The 19932-nt window shown below is 43.9% G+C and overlaps 2 protein-coding genes across 2 annotated transcripts in view; one reads left to right on the forward strand and one right to left on the reverse strand.

The window, feature by feature from the left end:
* LOC129840396 (cilia- and flagella-associated protein 221-like) overlaps nucleotides 1-19932 on the reverse strand; it is a 43566-nt gene that overhangs the window by 21254 nt on the left and 2380 nt on the right. The window lies entirely within an intron of this gene.
* On the forward strand, nucleotides 10-18991 carry LOC129840397 (secretin receptor-like). Its single transcript, XM_055908238.1, has 13 exons — nucleotides 10-353; nucleotides 1439-1538; nucleotides 2309-2404; nucleotides 4838-4935; nucleotides 5131-5240; nucleotides 5407-5539; nucleotides 6839-6989; nucleotides 7163-7223; nucleotides 7318-7387; nucleotides 14625-14716; nucleotides 14973-15111; nucleotides 15190-15231; nucleotides 15372-18991. Exons 1-13 carry the CDS (start codon nucleotides 291-293, stop codon nucleotides 15522-15524), a joined length of 1308 nt encoding a protein of 435 aa, XP_055764213.1. The 5' UTR covers nucleotides 10-290; the 3' UTR covers nucleotides 15525-18991.

A 19932-nucleotide genomic window follows, 5' to 3' on the forward strand; every position in this document is an offset into this window, starting at 1 on the left:
AGCGAGCTAACATCGCCATGACTTCGCCTACGAGCGTTATCGGGGATTTCTATTGGAGAAGCAGTTTCTGCCTATCTTCATACAATATTGTCTTTGGTACAGTCTATTATAAAAAGGTCAGGTGTGAGAACTGCACAAACAAAACACATGCAGTTGGTTCGGGCAAAGCCAGTGGATGCTGATTGATGGCTTGCTGCTTTGAATTGGACGATTATTTCAGACTTTTAGTACCGAAAGTTAGCTTACCGTTAATTCAAGACTATAATTAGGTTACAATTTTCTGGTAATTGATGCTTGTGACTGACAAAATGCACATTGGAATTATTGGAATCCTACTGGGCATGTACATGAAGGTAAGGATAAACGCGCGTGTTTGAAACAGCTGGGCATGTTTGGCAGAGGTCCATACTTATACACTGAGTGTACGAAACATTAGGAACAAAAGCGTTCCACAGGGATGCTGGCCCATGTTGAATCCAATGCTTCCCACAGTTGTGTCAAGTTAGCTGGATGTCTAGTCTGGACCATTCTTAATACACACGGGAAACTGTTGAGCGTGGAAAACCCCAGCAGTGTTGCAGTTCTTGACACACTCAAACTGGTGTGAGTACCTTTCCTATGCTTCCTGGCTGATGTTTTGGTCACTTTTGAATGCTGGCGGTGCTCTCACTCTAGTGGTAGCATGAGACGGAGTCTACCACCCACACAAGTGGCTCAGGTAGTGCAGTTCATCCAGGATGGCACATCATTGCGAGCTGTGGCAAAAAGGTTTGCTGTGTCTGTCAGCGTAGTGTCCAGAGCATGGAGGCGCTACCAGGAGACAGGCCAGTACATCAGGAGACGTGGAGAATGCCGTAGGAGGGCAACAACCCAGCAGCAGGACCGCTACCTCCGCCTTTGTGCAAGGAGGTGCACTGCCAGAGCCCTGCAAAATGACCTCCAGCAGGCCACAAATGTGCATTTCACCATGCTCAAAAGGATATTCAATATCTGCTTTTTAAAATGTTTACCCATCTACCAATAGGTGCCCTTTGCGAGGCAATGGAAAACCTCCATGGTTTTGTGGTTGAATCTGTGTTTGAAATTGACTGCTCGACTGAGGGACCTTACAATTATCTGTAAGTGTGGGGTACAGAGATGAGGTAGTCATAAAAAACATTTAAAAAAACATGTGACTTGTTAACAAATGTTTACTCCTGAACTTATTTAGGCTAGCCATAACAAAGGGGTTGAATACTTATTGACTCAAGACATTTCAGCTTGTAATAAACTTGTAAACATAAAACAACATAATTCCAGTGACAAATTTTAGTCCATTCTAAATCCAGTCTAACAGCAAAATGTGGAACAAGTCAAGGGGTGTGAAAACCTTCTGAAGGCACTGTAGGCTATGGGGAGATGACACATGACACCTTCTTTTTCTTTTTAACTATGAAAGGTTCAAGCAGACTGTGAGCCGTACATCATTCTTATTAGAGAGGAGGAGAGGTGCCTTCATGAGTTGCGACTGCATAATGTGTCCAAAACTCCCCAACCAGGTGAGATGAGACCGTTTGTATTTTTTTACCCTTAGAAATTCATACCCAGCATGGTTTGTCATGTTTTCCTAAGCTAAACAAATATAGGTTAACATGTTCCTTCTCTATTCCATAATAGTCAATGTTCTTAGACAAACAAATTTTAATGGTATTATATGATATGCATACAACATAAGAGTACAATCATTTCCAGTCCCACAGGTATCAAAATCTGAAACGGCCCCACACATCAGCACATCACTGGGAACCAGGCCAGTTTGACAGTGGACTAGGTTTCCCTCTAGTGGCAATAGAGTAGGTTACATCTCAACATACCGTATTATCGTTGTAGTTACTTACCCCCTTTGAGTTCAACGTTACTGTCATGTTGGTGAGAACAGCTCATTATCAGAGATGTTTGTCTTGCTCCTCTTGTTATTACTGTACTGTGGTCGACAGGTAGCCTAAGTGTTGGGCCAGTAACTGAAAAGTCGCTGGTTCGAATCCCCGAACCGACTAGGTGAAAAATCTGTTGATGTGCCCTTGAGCAAGGCACTTAACCCCAATTGCTCCTGTAAATCACTCTGGATATGAGCGTCTGCTAAATTACTAAAATGTAAATTATTCACAACGATCAAACAAGGACTGCCCTTGTACTGTTTGCCTTATAATGCGTGACAACAAACCACCAAACACATGTATAGCCCACCCCAAAAAACAACATTTTACACACTTTGATGATTCGAATTTGAGAGAGAAAAGAAAACTACCTGATTTTGTTTCTTATTCAGACTGCAAGGGCATGTGGGACCACTTCAATTGCTGGTCTCCTGCTTTTGTAGGGGAAACTGCATCACACAACTGTTCCAATTTCTTCAAATCAGAAGGTGAGTCCCCCACACCACCTCTGGCTGTTATGTGTTAGACCCCACCCCTGTCTGTTGTGTTGGACCCCAACCCCACCCCTGTCTGTTGTGTTGGACCCCCCACCCCACCCCTGTCTGTTGTGTTAGACCCCCCACCCCACCCCTGTCTGTTGTGTTAGACCCCCCACCCCACCCCTGTCTGTTGTGTTAGACCCCCACCCCACCCCTGTCTGTTGTGTTAGACCCCCACCCCAACCCTGGCTGTTGTGTTAGACCCCCACCCCAACCCTGGCTGTTACGATGTGTTAGACCCCCCCACCCCACCCCTGGCTGTTACGATGTGTTAGACCCCCCCACCCCACCCCTGGCTGTTATGATGTGTTAGACCCCCCACCCCAACCCTGGCTGTTACGATGTGTTAGACCCCCACCCCAACCCTGGCTGTTACGATGTGTTAGACCCCCACCCCTGGCTGTTACGATGTGTTAGACCCCCCACCCCACCCCTGTCTGTTGTGTTAGACCCCCACCCCAACCCTGGCTGTTACGATGTGTTAGACCCGTACCCCAACCCTGGCTGTTATGATGTGTTAGACCCCCCACCCCACCCCTGGCTGTTACGATGTGTTAGACCCCCCACCCCAACCCTGGCTGTTACGATGTGTTAGACCCCCACCCCAACCCTGGCTGTTACGATGTGTTAGACCCCCACCCCTGGCTGTTACGATGTGTTAGACCCCCCACCCCTGTCTGTTGTGTTAGACCCCCACCCCAACCCTGGCTGTTACGATGTGTTAGACCCCCCACCCCTGGCTGTCATGATGTGTTAGACCCCCACCCCTGGCTGTTATGATGTGTTAGACCCCCACCCCTGGCTGTTATGATGTGTTAGACCCCCACCCCTGGCTGTTATGATGTGTTAGACCCCCACCCCTGGCTGTTATGATGTGTTAGACCCCCACCCCTGGCTGTTATGATGTGTTAGACCCCCACCCCTGGCTGTTATGATGTGTTAGACCCCCCACCCCTGGCTGTTATGATGTGTTAGACCCCCACCCCTGGCTGTTATGTGTTAGACCCCCACCCCTGGCTGTTATGAGGTGTTAGACCCCCACCCCTGGCTGTTATGAGGTGTTAGACCCCCACCCCTGGCTGTTATGAGGTGTTAGACCCCCACCCCTGGCTGTTATGAGGTGTTAGACCCCCACCCCTGGCTGTTATGATGTGTTAGACCCCCACCCCTGGCTGTTATGATGTGTTAGACCCCCACCCCTGGCTGTGATGATGTGTTAGACCCCCACCCCTGGCTGTGATGATGTGTTAGACCCCCACCCCTGGCTGTGATGATGTGTTAGACCCCCACCCCTGGCTGTGATGATGTGTTAGACCCCCACCCCTGGCTGTGATGATGTGTTAGACCCCCACCCCTGGCTGTGATGATGTGTTAGACCCCCACCCCTGGCTGTGATGATGTGTTAGACCCCCACCCCTGGCTGTGATGATGTGTTAGACCCCCACCCCTGGCTGTGATGATGTGTTAGACCCCCACCCCTGGCTGTGATGATGTGTTAGACCCCCACCCCTGGCTGTGATGATGTGTTAGACCCCCACCCCTGGCTGTGATGATGTGTTAGACCCCCACCCCTGGCTGTGATGATGTGTTAGACCCCCACCCCTGGCTGTGATGATGTGTTAGACCCCCACCCCTGGCTGTGATGATGTGTTAGACCCCCACCCCTGGCTGTGATGATGATGTTAGACCCCCACCCCTGGCTGTGATGATGTGTTAGACCCCCACCCCTGGCTGTGATGATGTGTTAGACCCCCACCCCTGGCTGTGATGATGTGTTAGACCCCCACCCCTGGCTGTGATGATGTGTTAGACCCCCACCCCTGGCTGTGATGATGTGTTAGACCCCCACCCCTGGCTGTGATGATGTGTTAGACCCCCACCCCTGGCTGTGATGATGTGTTAGACCCCCACCCCTGGCTGTGATGATGTGTTAGACCCCCACCCCTGGCTGTGATGATGTGTTAGACCCCCACCCCTGGCTGTTATGTGTTAGTTAATGATCCACCGCCAAGATCATTTGTTTCCATTCAATACAAAATATGTTTGTCTTTCTAACATAAATTGTTGAATGATGCTCATACAGGTGATAGACTTAAAGGACAGAGGAGTGGTATAGAGTTCATAAAAGGTCTGCAAGTGGAATCAACAGCGGCATCATTAAGTGATTTTATGACAACCTTATGTAACACAAATGAAGCCTGCAATAACTACTGCCTGCACTAAAGAGAGATTGAACCTGCGTATTACATAGGTCTTAGAAAATCTTAGATCTGTTCTATGGTCAATGTTTTTTATTCTGATGCCGACTATTTTCATGGCCATAATTAGTTTATTTGAACTGTACAGTAAGTAATTATTGATTAGGCTGTATGATTTTTCCAGGTAAAGTGTACCGGAACTGCACAGACACGGGCTGGACGGACCCTTTCCCTCCTTACGAGCATGCATGTTTCAACGAAACCTTACACTTACCTGGAGAGGTGGGTACATGTGTACTTTTAGTATGTGTTACATCAATGGTTTTGTATTTGACTCAGGACAAGTACTTAAAAATAAGGGAAAGCCATATAAGTGTTGAGCATTGATTTAAAAATACGGACAATTTGAGCCATGATTTAAAAATACGGACAATTTTTGTAAAGCAAATCTTACCCCAGGTCTCTTTTTCCTCCCAGTCACATGATTCCCACATGTACTTCCCCTACGTGAAGACCATGTACACTGCAGGCTACGCTCTCTCTCTAATCTCTCTCACCATCGCCATCACCATCCTCTGTCTCTTTAGGTGAGAAACAGAGAATCAAGTCTAAGAACTGTTATGATAAAAATGTGATAATCTATTTGGGTACCCAATAAACTACGCTGTAATCAACATGCGCATCTTAATATTGGGTCTCATGTTGGTCAAGGAGGGCATTTTTAACTGCTTTTACACTTTTCCTGTTGTCTAGGAAACTACACTGCACCAGAAACTACATCCACATCCAACTCTTCGTTTCCTTTATCCTGCGTGCTACCTTCATCTTCATCAAAGACTCTGTGCTCTTCACCGATGAAGACTTCTACCATTGTGATGACTACCCAGTACGTATCTACTGTACTTTGTAGTGACTGTCAATGTATGTGTAAATGGATGAACACATTGAGAGAAATTAGTAATTTAGTGTGTGAAATTGGAATAACTCACTTTTGTAACTCTTGAAAAAAGTCCTTGTTTTGATAAAAGTTAATCTTTCAACATGATATGAATGTACTAAAATACCGCTCCTATATACACTCAAAAGTATGTGTACAACCCTTCAAATGAGTGGATTTGGCTATTTCAGCCACACCCGTTGCTTATAGGTGTATAAAATCGAACACACAGCCATGGAATCTCCATAGACAAACATTGGCAGTAGAATAGCCTTACTGAAGAGCTCTGACTTTCAACGAGGCACCGTCCATCATAGGAGGCCACCTTTCCAACAAGTCAGTTTGTCAAATTTCCGCCCTGCTAGAGCTGCCCCGGTCAACTGTAAAAATTGTCTGTCCTCGGTTGCAACACTCACTACTGAGTTCCATACTGCCTCTGGAAGCAGCATCAGCACAATAACTGTTTGACGGGAGCTTCATGAAGTGGGTTTGCCATGTGCAATGCCAAGCGTTGACTGGAGTGGTGTAAAGACCACCGCCATTAGACTCTGGAGCAGTGGAAACGCGTTCTCTGGAGTGATGAATCACACTTTACAATCTGGCAGTCCAACGGATTAATCTGGGTTTGACGGATGCCAGGAAAACGCTACCTGCACCAATGCATAGTGCCAACTGTAAAGTTTGGTAGAGGAGGAATAGTGATCTGGGGCTGTTTTTGATGGTTGGGGCTACGCCCCTTAGTTCCAGTGAAGGGAAATTTTAACGCTACAGGATACAATGACATTATAGACGATTTCTGTACTTCCAACTTTGTGGCAACAGTTTGGGGTAGGCCCTTTCTGGTTTCAGCATGACAATGCCCTCATGCACAAGCAAGGTCCATACAGAAATGGTTTGTCGAGATCGGTGTGGAAGAACTTGACTGGCCTGCACAGATCTCTGACCTCAACCCCATCGAACACCTTTGGGATGAATTGGAACGTTGAGTGTGAGCCAGGCCTGATCGCCCAACATCAGTGCCCCACCTCACTAATGCTCTTGTGGCTGAATGGAAGCAAGTCCCCGCAGCAATGTTCCAACATTTCGTGGAAAGCCTTCCCAGAAGAGTGGAGGCTGTTATAGCTGCAATAGGGGAGGACCAACTCCACATGAATGCCTATGATTTTGGAATGAGATGTTTGACTAGCAGTTGTCCACATACTTTTTGGTCATGTAGTGTATATATCTTTTTCTCATCATATCCTGTAGATGGTGTGTAAGTTAGTGGTGATGTTCTCCAACTACTGCATCATGGCTAACTACAGCTGGCTGCTGGTGGAGGGACACTACCTCCACACCCTGGTCAGCGTCTCCTTCTCCAAGAAGAAACACCTTTGGTGGTACATCGTCCTGGGCTGGGGTACGGACACCTGTCTCCTCTACATTACAACAACACTACTGATACCATGTCATTGTCATCTAGCAATGTCATGTCATTTTGATCTGTTAAAAGACAGACTTGATAGTGAACTATTAACTGAAATGAGAGGGTTGGATTTAACTAAACTGTTTTTGTTTTGTTTTCCTACATAGGTTTACCAATGATTGTCATTGTATCCTGGGGCTTGGCAAAATACTTCTATGAGGATGAAGGGTGAGATACAAATGAATAAGATGCCATCTGTTTAAAATAGTCTGACAATTGCATCATCATAGTTCACATACATATGTTTCCCTTTCTCCTCAAGCTGCTGGGAGACAAGGGTACGTGACTGGGTTTGGTGGATTCTCCGATTACCAGTCCTACTCTTCATAATTGTAAGTGCATCAATCGCTGGTGATAACTAATGATTAGGCCTATGCATTGTTCGAGATGGAATACCAGGGCGCGTTCTCAGAGCATGCACAGACCAGCTGGCAAGTGGCTTCACAGACATTTTCAATGTCTCCTCGTCCTGGATTGTAATCCTAACCTGTTTCAAGCTGACCACCATTGTACCTGTTCCCAGGAACTCCAAGGTAAACTGCCTAAATGACTATCACCTTGTAGCACATCACATCTGTAATTATGAAGTGCGTTGGAAGGCTGGTCATGTCACACAACATCATCATCCCAGACACCCTGGAACCACTCCAATTAGCGTACTGCCCCAACAGATCCACAGATGATGCTATCGCAATTGCATTTCACACTATCCTTTCCCACCTGGACAAGAGAGGAAATAACAATGTGAGATTGCTGTTCATAAACTACAGCTCAGCGTTCAACACCATATTCCCCTCCGAGCTCGGGACCCTGAGACTGAACCTCTGCAACTGGATCCTGGACTTCCTGACAGGCCGGCCCCAGATGGTGAGGGTAGGCAACAACACCTCCGCCACGCTGACCCTCAACACAGGGGCCCCACAGGGGTGTGTGCTTAGTCCCCTCCTGTACTCCCTGTTCACCCACAAATCCAACACCAAGCTTGCTGACGACAACGTTAGTAGGCCTGAACACCGATCGTGATGAGACAGCCTACAAGGAGGAGGTAAGAGACTTGGCAGTGTGGTGCCAGGACAACAGCCTCTCCCTCAATGTCAGTAAGACGAAGGAGCTGAACGTGGACTGCAGGAGAGAGGGGAGAGAATATCCCAATCCACATTGACAGGGCTGTAGTGGAGCAGGTAGAGTGCTTCAAGTTCTTTGGCGTCCACATCACTAAGGTCTTAAACATGGTGTAAACACACACCCACACAGCCATGAAGAGGGCACAACAATGTCTCTACCCCCTTGGGCCAAAAAGATTTGGCCTGGGCCCTCGGATCGTCAAAAAAGTTATACAGCTGCACCAGAGAGCATTTTGGCTGGGTGCATGACCGCTTTGTATGGAAAATGCAACGCCCTCGACCGTAAAGCGCTACAGTGGGTGGTGCGGAAGGCTCAGTATAATACTGGGACCGAGCTCCCTGCCATTCAGGGGCCGGATTCACAAAACCTTCTCAATTGAAGCTAGAGGGCAGAATTTTTATATTTGGGGAAAAAAACATTCCCAAGGTAAACTGACTATTTCTCAGGCTCAGATATTAGAATATGCATATAATTGATAGATTAGGATAGAAAACACTCTAAAGTTTCCAAAACGATCAAAATATTGTCTGAGTATAACAGAACTGATTTTGCAGGCGATAACCTGAGGAACTCTAACCCGGAGGTGCTTTTACATTTTTTTTTAATCATTGTTCCATTGCTTGCCCCTCCATTTTAAAGGCGTATCAACCAGATTTCTTTCCCAATGGCTTCCTCAGGCTGTGACCAGGCTTTAGACATAGTTTCAGGCTTTTATTTTGAAAAATGTCCGAGATTTATCAAAACGTGTCAGTGGATGACCAGGTGTCCTTTGATTGGTTCCTGCGCAAGAGATTTGGCTCAACATTTTCTATCTCTGCAGAATTTAACAGTTTACCGTCTGGTTGGAATATGATCGATTATGTATGTTAAACAACCTGAGGATTGATTATAAAAAACCTTTGACATGTTTCTAAGAACATTACGGATACTTTTTGGAATTTGTCTGCCCTTCAGTACCAGAACGAACTTGTGGTTTTCTGAACATAACGCGCAAACCAAATGGCGATTTTTGGTTAACTAATCTTTATCGAACAAAAATAACATTTATTGTGTAACTGGAAGTCTCGTGAGTACAAACATCTGAAGATGATCAAAGGTAAGAGATTAATTTGATGAAAAGCGTGCCCAAAGTAAACTGCCTGCTACTCAGGCCCAGAAGCTAGGATATTCATATACAGTAATTGGTAGATTTGAATAGAAAACACTAAAGTTTCTAAAACTATTAAAATAATGTCTGTGAGTATAACAGATTGTATCCTCTATTGAAGACAGTATATTCCGTCTTAAATTTTATCGATTATTTACGTTTTAGGAAAGTTGTTTGGACCAAGTTTACAGGTAACTTATTAGATAATTTGTAGTCATGTTGGGTGAGTTAGAACCAGTGTTTTTCTGAATCAAATGCGCCAAAAAAAAATGACATTTTGGGGATATAAAAAAAGAGTTTATCAAACAAAAGGACCATTTGTGATGTTTCTGGGACAAATTGGAGTGTCAACAGATCTTCAAAGGTAAGGCATGAATTATATCGTTAATTCTGACTTTCATGTCGCACCTGCTTGGTTGAAATATGATTTTCATGTGTTTGTATGGTGAGGTGCTGTCCTCAGATAATCGCATGGTTTGCTTTCGCCGTAAAGCCTTTTTGAAATCCGACACGGTGGCTGGATTAACAGGAAGTTAAGCTTTATTTTGGTGTATTGCACTTGTGATTTTATGAAAGTTAAATATTTCTAATTTGAATTTCGCGCTCTGCAATTTCACCGGATGTAGCTGTAACAGGTTTTAAGAAGAAATGTCTTAACTGCCATTCATTTCCTTAACTTTAAGTCTATAGTTAAGCAAAGTTGCTATTCCTCAAAGTTATTGGAAATGTAAAAAAATATTATCCTATATTTCTTCCTAATAAAAAAGTTAAGAAATGGGATTCTTGAAAATAATGTTTTAGGATTTCTTCTTGGAAATGTACTTAGCTTTAAACACTTGTCTTGTGACGAATGGATACTTTTGTAACCATGGACGTTTTCTTGTGCCACTGCCCCTGACACAGTTGAGTACCAGACATTTAAATACAGCAAGAAAACGAATTAAATGTGCATTATCTAGCTAGCTAATTCATAATATATTACAATATTCTAGAAGTGTTACATAGCTAGCGTTAGCTTGTCAATTTGCAAAGAAGAACTTGTCTAACTTAGCTAACAACGTTAACGTTAGCTATGTTGGCTATAATGTCGTTACGCGTTAGCTAGCAAACGTAGCTACCTAACTAACCGGTCGCGCAGTCCCTCTACTACCGTCTCTCCTATCCAGTGTTGCCAACTCCTCAGTAGGGAAAGTAGCTATTGGCTGTCCTAAAAGTCGCTAAGTGACGTCAACACCTAATTTGCATAATTCGCCATGTGCATGTAATTCTGATGGACGCTGTAGGAGAGCGGAATAACATCATGGGAGAGACAAAGTGAGTAAAAAGACCCTAAAGATGTTTAGAACTACAAATTAACTTCTGTCGATTCTTGTTTTTTTTTTTTTTATGTCACAATTCCAACCCTCCTCCTTTATCCGGGCTTGGGACCGGCAAAAGTGACCCAAAAGAGACACACTGGCGGAGTTACTTAGTATTTTTATTTTTATTTTTCTTAATTTGGTTTGGTTTTTAACCTTATGGTCCACTTAGGCAGCACCCGATGCTCATTGAGAAGAGTAAGAACGATACGTGCTTTCACGTCAGAGCCTCCAATAACACCAGAAAAGTTGCTAGATTTGTCGCTAGTCAATTTTTTTGAAAATGTGTCGCTAGAGGGATCTGAATACTCGCTAAATGTAGCGAGAAAGTTGCTAAATTGGCAACATCTCTATCATGGACAACACCTTCTTAGCAGCCGACTAGGTGTCGGACCACTATTTCTTACGTTGGCGTCACTGGCCCTTGCCATACCCCCGACGTCAGAGACGGACTCGGCCACTCTCACCCATCGTCTCTTTTTGGTATCTGCAGTGACGCTGCAGTTTAAGTGTAGCCAAAAGCAACCTTTTCCTGGCTGCTAATTCCTCCATCACTTTAAGCTCTTGTTTGATGAAGTTTTTATAGAGCTTTTTATTGAACAACCAAACCTTGAGGTTATCCATTTTTGTTTTTGATATAGCTAGTCTGATGGCTATAATGTGTGAAAATAAATGTTTGTTTTTGTGCATAAAGGGATCGCGAGCCAACAACAAAAAATAGACAGCGCAGATAAATAAATGTAATAAAATGTAAATATCAAAGCTATTATAGTGCCCAAGTCCTAACATCCCTGTCACATGTGCTTGAAACCAGTAAATAAGCCTGTCACTAATGTCAATGCCACGTAAGATATTTACGAAGTTCTTAGGAAAGATATTTCTTAAGAACTATGAATTCCAGAGAACATTTTGAGGAATTGCACTTACGAACTTATTTTTTTACCCTTAAGAAACGTTAGGAAAAAAACATAAGTAATGTTTTGTGAATCCGGCCCCAGGACCTCTATCAGGCAGTGTCAGAGGAATGCCCTAAAAATTGCCAAAGACACCCACCTAGGTTCACTGTTCACTCTGCTACAGTCTGGCAAATGGTACCCGAGCATCAGCTCTAGGACCAACAGGCTCCGAGACCGCTTCTACCCCCAAGCCATAAGACTGCTAAATAGCCATACATAGTCTGGGTAACCATTTAATTAACCCTTTCTTTATTTTTACTATTTTCTGTATTGTTGACAAAAAGACATCAAACTCTGAAATTACTCATGGAATTGTGTAGTAACCAAAAAAGTGTTAAACAAATCCAAATATATTTTAGATTCTTCAAAGTAGCCACCCTGTGCCTTGATGACAGCTTTGCACAATCTTAGCATTCTCTCAACCAGCTTCACCTGGAATGCTTTCCAACAGTCTAGGAGTTCCCACATATGCTGAGCACTTATTGGCTGCTTTTCCTTTACACTGTTGTCCAACTCATCCCAAACCATCTCAATTGGGTTGAGTGATTGTGGAGGCCAAGTCATCTGATGCAGTACTCCATCACTCTCCTTCATGGTCAAATAGCCCTTACACAGCTTGGAGGTGTGTTGGGTTATTGTCCTGTTGAAAAACAAATTACAGTCCCACTAATTGCAAACCAGATGGGAGCCGTATCGCTGCAGAATGCGTCTGCTAAATGACTAAAATGTAAATGTAAATGAATGCTGTGGTAGCCATGCTGGTTAAGTGTGCCTTGAATTCTAAATAAATCCCTGACAGTGTCACCAGCAAAGCACCATCACACCACCTCCTCCATGCTTCACGATGGGAACCACACATGCAGAGAATCTGTTCACCTACTATGCATCTCACAAATACACAGCCGTTAGAACCAAAAATCTAAAATTTGGACTCATCAGATCAAAGGACATATTTCCCCCGGTCTAATGTCCTCTGCTCGTTTCTTGGCCCAAGCAAGTCTCTTCTTATTGGTGTCCTTTTAGTAGTGGTTTCTTTGCAGCAATTCAACCATGAAGGCCTAATTCACTCTGAACAATTGATGTTGAGATGTATCCGTTGAACTCTGTGAAGCATTTATTTGGGCTGGAATCTGAGGTGACGTTAACTCTACTGAACTTATCCTCTGCAGCAGTGGTAACTCTGGGTCTTCCTTTCCTGTGGCGGTCCTCATGAGAGCCAGTTTCATCATAGAGCTTGATGGTTTTCGTGACTGCACTTGAAGAAACTTTCAAAGTTCTTGAAGTGTTCCGCATTGACTGACCTTCATGTCTTGATGGAATGTTGTTTGTCTTTGCTTATTTGAGCTGTTCTTGCCATAACATGGACTTGGTCTTTTACCAAATAGGTCTATCTTCTGTATACCACCCCTACCATGTCACAACACAACTGATTGGCTCAAACACATTAAGAAGGAAAGAAATTTCACAAATGAACTTTTAACAAGGCACACCTGTTAATTGAAATCCATTCAAGTTGACTACCTCATGAAGCTGGTTGAGAGAATGCCAAGCGTGTGCAAAGCTGTCAAGGCAAAGGGTGGCTACCTTGAAGAATCTCAAATTTTGATTTGTTTAACATGATTCCATGTGTTATTTCATAGTTTTGATGTCTTCACTATTATTCTATTCAATTGATTGGACATGATTTGGAAAGGCACACACCTGTCTATATAAGGTGCCACAATTGGCAGTGCATATCAGAGCAAAAACCAAGCTATGAGGTTGAAGGAATTGTCCGTAATGCTCCGAGACAGGATTGTGTCGAGCCACACATCTGGGAAAGGATACCAAAAAAATGTCTGCAACATTGAAGGTCCCCAAAAACACAGTGGCCTCCATCATTCTTAAATTGAATTAAGTTTGGAACCACCAAGACTCTTCCTAGAGCTGGCTTCCCGGCCAAACTGAGCAATTGTGGAAGAAGGGCCTTGGTCAGGGAGGTGACCAAGAACCCGATTGTCACTGACAGAGCTCCAGAGTTCCTCTGTGGAGATGGGAGAAACTTCCAGAAGGACAACCATCTCTGCAACACTCCACCAATCAGGCCTTTTATGGTATAGTGGCCATAAGTAAAAAGCACATGACAGCCCACTTGGAGTTTGCCAAAAGGCACCTAAAGGACTCAGACCATGAGAAACAAGATTCTCTGTTCTGATGAAACCAAGATTTACCTCCTTGGCCTGAATGCCAATTGTCACGTCTGAAGGAAACCTGGCAACATCTACAGTGAAGCATGGTGGTGGCAGCATCATGCTTTGGGGATGTTTTTCAGCGGCCGTGACTGGGAGACTAGTCAGGATCGAGGGAAAGATGAACGAAGCAAAGTACAGAGAGATCCTTGATGACAACCTGCTCCAGAGCGCTCAGGACCTCAGACATTGTCCTGTTGGAAGGTGAACCTTCGCCAACGACCCTAAGCACAAAGCCAAGACAACGCAGGAGTATCTGCAGAGAAGAATGGGAGAAACTCTCCAAATATAGATTTGCCAAGCTTGTCGTGTCATACCCTAGAAGACTTGTGGCTGTAAATTCTGCCAAAAGGGGCTTCAACAAAGTACTGAGTAAAGGGTCTGAATACTTATGTAAATGTGATATGTATTTTTTTTTTTAAATGCACTTTCTAAAAACCTGTTTTTGCTTTGTCATTATGGGGTGTAGATTAATGAGGGGGAAAGAAATACATGTAATCAATTTGAGTAAGGCTGTAACATAAACATAATGTGGGAAAAGTCAAGGGTTCTGAATACTTTCCGAATGCACTTTAGCTTCATTCTTGTATTTTTTTACTGTATTGTTGGAAATGGCTCGTAAGCAAGCATTGTCACTGTTAGTCTCCACCATTGTATCTGGCGTATGTGACATACAATTAGTTTTTTTATATAACTGAGAATGTAAATATTACTTTTACTCCCTACGGTAATCATTTGTTGCCATTTCATTGCAGATTAATTTGGTATTTTTTCTGAGCATCTTAAGAATTCTGGTGGGGAAACTGCGGATGCCAGACATGCATGGAAATGAATTCAGCCAATACAAGTGAGTTGTCAACATGACCATACTGTACCATTACCAAAGCATTTCAAGGATGTTTATTTTGTAGGCTAAAATAATAAATGACTTAATTGCTTACAACAGTGTTACAGTACCTGTGCTAACTTTCTGTAAGCGTTGCCCAGTCAAACCTGAAAGACCAGCACAATGGCAAACTAATGGAATCTCTCAACTTGTGTACAGTATTGATTCGTGTCTTTTGTGTATTGTAAAATTGCATATTTTCCTTGGATATTTTCAGGAGACTTACCAAATCGACTTTTCTTTTGGTGACCCTCTTTGGTGTGTACTACATCCTCTTTGCCTTCTTACCCATCAAAGTCAGTGGTTTAACTTACAAAATATGGACCTTTGTTGAGCTGGCTCTTGCATCAACACAGGTAATATTCACTGACTTTTCTTTTTTTACTTTGCGGGAATACTATTTGATGTCTAAATTCACCTTTCTTCTTTTCCAGGGCTTTGGAGTTGCTGTTCTTTACTGTTTTCTAAATGGGGAGGTAGGTTTTTTGCCCATTTCTCAAAACTATTATTCAAGTTGAAATAAGTGGTATAAATGTGCAATTGCTAATATTAGACAGCAGCCCTGATTTAACTAGTGCTCGATGATACACCATCTCCATCCCCATCCCCTCCACAGGTACAGTACGAGGTACAGAGGAGATGGCGCAGGTGGAGGCTGAAGCAGCATCTACACGAGGAGCCCAGACAGCATGGTTCCATGAGCCAAAGTGTCTCTCCTCTTACCCAGGTCTCCTTGCTTCCCTGTTCCGGACCGGCCAGCCTGGCATGATCTTAGACCCCCCCCCCTCCAATCACTGGAGATCTAGACATACCGGTTAAAAACACTTATACAGATGACTCTCAAGACATCAAGGGAACTTTAAGTTCTAGAACTTTCTTGAACTTGAGGAATGGTCCACAGAATCACTTGGCCACTCTTGAAGACTTGGACATGGCATGGGAAACAGCACTGTACTGTGAATTTTGCCATTCCCACAAGCAACATTTCTAGGACTATGGACAGTGGACCAGGCCTGAAGATCTAGGACATTTGGGTTCAGTGGGAAATCCTAAGAAACAAGAACATATTCAAAAAGGGGAAGTAGGACTCAGCTCTTCATCATCATGTGAAAGAGATATCCTGGAAAGAGGTCTGGTTATGACCAGCCTTTTGTCCAGAGAATTTATTGACATGATTGAAAATTCTCACTTTTTATTAAACTTGGAAGACAGATATTCTAAGAAACATAATTTACTGTTCTTTTGTACCATTCAAAAAAAAAAAAAAAAAAAAATACCCAGATCAAGGGCTGCACATTTTCAAGCTAAACAAATTGCTGGTGAGAGTTTGTTAGACCAGTCATCTTGGTTGTCTCTAAACACTTTACCCATGTAAAATCTCAGATTTGGTCTCTTTTCTTCTTGTTCATTGTAACCTATTATAAACTGTGTGGATCGAGTCCTGATCGGCTGACAGCCATGGTATATCAGATCTTATACCACGGATATGAAAAAACATTTATTTTTACTGTAATGTTTACATTGGTAACCAGTTTATAATAGCAATAAGGCACCTCTGGGATTTGTGGTATTAGTTCTTAGGCACAACGCAAAGCGGAGGCCATAATAACACACCCCCTCAGGCCTTATTGCTTAATTATAAAATGGTTCTAAGAAAAAGTGTGCACTAATGTCCTAAAGAACCTCTACATTGGATACTTTGCTTTCATTTCTTCCACAAGGCAATATATTATTTGATGGCATCTTCTTTGGACTTTCCTATTGGATTGAAAATAGAAACAGGACACATTGAAGATTTGTGTTACATTCAAAACAGCGAGAGAGTGGAAAAGCAGAATAATACATTGTCCAAAAATACTTACCTTCCTGTGCTTTCCAACCATCCCATTTAGATTTTCCTTGGAAGTCAAATATTCCCGGACGCTCTGTGGACACAATGCATACATCTTAAAAGTTATCTTACAACAAAAAAATATTGCTTTAACTGGCAGGTATTGGCAGTCTGAAAGACACTTGCCCATCGGACAAGTCAGGAGTATTTTTTGGTTACCCGAAGATTATGATCACTTGCCTGTTAATGTAAAAATAAGCTACACTGAATAAAAATGTAAAAAGCAACAACTTCTACAGTTCAGTTCATATAAAAAGGAAATCAATCAATTGAAAATAAATAAATTAGGCCCCAATCTATGGATTTCACATGACTGGGAATACAGATATACATCTGTTGGTTACAGATACCTTAAAAAAAAAAAGTAGGGGGGTGGATCAGAAAACCAGTTAGTATCTGGTGTGACCATTTGCCTCATGCAGCCTGACATCTCCTTCCCATAGAGTTGATCAGGCTGTGGATTGTTGTCTGACTTGTCTTTAATGGCTGTGCAAAGTTCCTGTATTATGGCGGGAACTGGAACACGCTGTCGTCCACGTCGATCCAGAGCATCCCAAACATGCTCAATGGGTGACATGTCTGAGTATGCAGGCCATGGAAGAACTGGGACATTTTCAGCTTCCAGGAATTGTGTACAGATCCTTGCAACATGGGGCCGTGCATTATGATGCTGAAAAAGGTGATGACGGCGGACAAATGGCATGACAATGGCCCTCGGGATATCGTCACGGTATCACTGCATTCAAATTGCCATAGGTAAAATGCAATTGTGTTTGTTGTCTGTAGCTTATTCCTGCCCATATCATAATCCCACAATGGGGCACTCTACTCACAACGTTGACATCAGCAAACCGCTCACCTACACATGCTCTCTGCTTAGTACAGATGAAACCGGGATTCATACATGAAGAGCACACTTCTCCAGTGTCCATCGAAGATGAGCATTTGCCTACTGAAGTCGGTTACGCGTCAAACTAGAGTTAGGTCAAGACCCTGAGAACGACTGGCACACAGATGAGCTTCCCTGGGAAGGTTTCTGACAGTTTGTGCAGAAATTATTCGGTTGTGCAAACCTACAGTTTCATCAGCTGTCCAGGTGGCTCGTCTCAGACCATCCAGCTTGTGAAGAAGCCAGATGTGGAATTCCTGGGCTGGCGTGGTTACACGTGGTCTGTGGTTGTGAGGCCAGTTGGACGTACTGCTAAATTCCCTAAAACAACGTTGGAGACGGCTTATGGTAGAGAAATGAAGATTCAATTCTGGCAACAGCTGTGGTGTACATTCCTGCAGTCATCATGCCAATTGCACATTCAGTAAAAACCTGGAGAACAAAACTGCACATTTTAGTGGCCTTTTGTCCCCAAGAACAAGGTGCACCTGTGTAATGATCATGCTGTTTACTCAGCTTCTTGATATGCCACACCTGTCAGGTGGATGGATTATCTTGGCAAAGGAGAAATGCTCACTAACAGGGATGTAAATACATTTGGGATAAATACACTTTGTGCATTTGGAACATTTCTCTGATCTTTTATTTCAGCTTATGAAGCCAACACTTTACATGTTGTGTTTATACTTTTAGTTCAGTATATCTACATGCAGAAGTACCACATATTGCCTGCCTTTCACATACAGGGGAGGAATCTGAAAAACAAGTCCTGGAAATTCTTTATATTTCGGGTTGTTATCAGTAAATAAATTCTCAGAGCAGGCTGAAAGCTGTACGTTGTCTATCTTTCACAAAGATCAGTTTCAGGCTTACTGGAAATACACAGGTCAAAAAAATAAAGGGAACACTTAAACAACACAATGTAACTCCAAGTCAATCACACTTCTGTGAAATCAAACTGTCCACTTAGGAAGCAACACTGATTGACAATACATTTCACATGCTGTTGTGCAAATGGAATAGACAAAAGGTGGAAATTATAGGCAATTAGCAAGACACCCCCAATAAAGGAGTGGTTCTGCAGGTGGTGACCACAGACCACTTCTCAGTTCCTATGCTTCCTGGCTGATGTTTTGGTAACTTTTGAATGCTGGCGGTGCTTTCACTCTAGTGGTAGCATGAGACGGAGTCTACAACCCACACAAGTGGCTCAGGTAGTGCAGCTCATCCAGGATGGCACATCAATGCGAGCTGTGGCAAGAAGGTTTGCTGTGTCTGTCAGCGTAGTGTCCAGAGCATGGAGGAGCTACCAGGAGACAGGCCAGTACATCAGGCGACGTGGAGGAGGCCGTAGGAGGGCAACAACCCAGCAGCAGGACCGCTACCTCCGCCTTTGAGCAGGAGGAGCACTGCCAGAGCCCTGCAAAATGACCTCCAGCAGGCCACAAATGTGCATGTGTCTGCTCAAATGGTCAAAAACAGACTCCATGAGGGTGGTATGAGGGCCCGACGTCCACAGGTGGGGGTTGTGCTTACAGCCCAACACCGTGCAGGACGTTTGGCATTTGCCAGAGAACACCAAGATTGGCAAATTCGCCACTGGCGCCCTGTGCTCTTCACAGATGAAAGCAGGTTCACACTGAGCACGTGACAGAGTCTGGAGATGCCGTGGAGAACGTTCTGCTGCCTGCAACATCCGCCAGCATGACCGGTTTGGTAGTGGGTCAGTCATAGTGTGGGGTGGCATTTCTTTGGGGGGCCGCACAGCCCTCCATGTGCTCGCCAGAGGTAGCCTGACTGCCATTAGGTACCGAGATGAGATCCTCAGACCCCTTGTGAGACCATATGCTGGTGCGGTTGGCCCTGGGTTCCTCCTAATGCAAGACAATGCTAGACCTCATGTGGCTGGAGTGTGTCAGCAGTTCCTGCAAGAGGAAGGCATTGATGCTATGGACTGGCCCGCCCGTTCCCCAGACCTGAATCCAATTGAGCACGTCTGGGACAACATGTCTCGCTCCCTCCACCAACGCCACGTTGCACCACAGACTGTCCAGGAGTTGGCGGATGCTTTAGTCCAGGTCTGGGGGGAGATTCCTCAGGAGACCATCTGCCACCTCATCAGGAGCATGCCCAGGCGTTGTAGGGAGGTCATACAGGCACGTGGCGGCCACACACACTACTGAGCCTCATTTTGACTTGTTTTAAGGACATTACATCAAAGTTGGATCAGCCTGTAGTGTGGTTTTCCACTTTAATTTTGAGTGTGACTCCAAATCCAGACCTCCATGGGTTGATAAATTTGATTTCCATTGATAATTTTTGTGTGATTTTGTTGTCAGCACATTCAACTATGTAAAGAAAAAAGTATTTAATAAGAATATTCCATTCATTCAGATC

The sequence above is a fragment of the Salvelinus fontinalis genome, chromosome 41, assembly GCF_029448725.1.
Source record: "Salvelinus fontinalis isolate EN_2023a chromosome 41, ASM2944872v1, whole genome shotgun sequence".
Lineage (NCBI taxonomy): Eukaryota > Metazoa > Chordata > Actinopteri > Salmoniformes > Salmonidae > Salvelinus > Salvelinus fontinalis.

Coding starts and splice junctions, on each gene's coding strand:
- LOC129840397 (XM_055908238.1), top strand. CDS start 291: ATGCTTGTGACTGACAAAATGCACATTGGAATTATTGGAATCCTACTG. Junction 5,540..6,838: donor ACCATTGTGATGACTACCCA/GTACGTATCTAC, acceptor CATATCCTGTAG/ATGGTGTGTAAGTTAGTGGT. Junction 15,232..15,371: donor ACTGTTTTCTAAATGGGGAG/GTAGGTTTTTTG, acceptor TCCCCTCCACAG/GTACAGTACGAGGTACAGAG.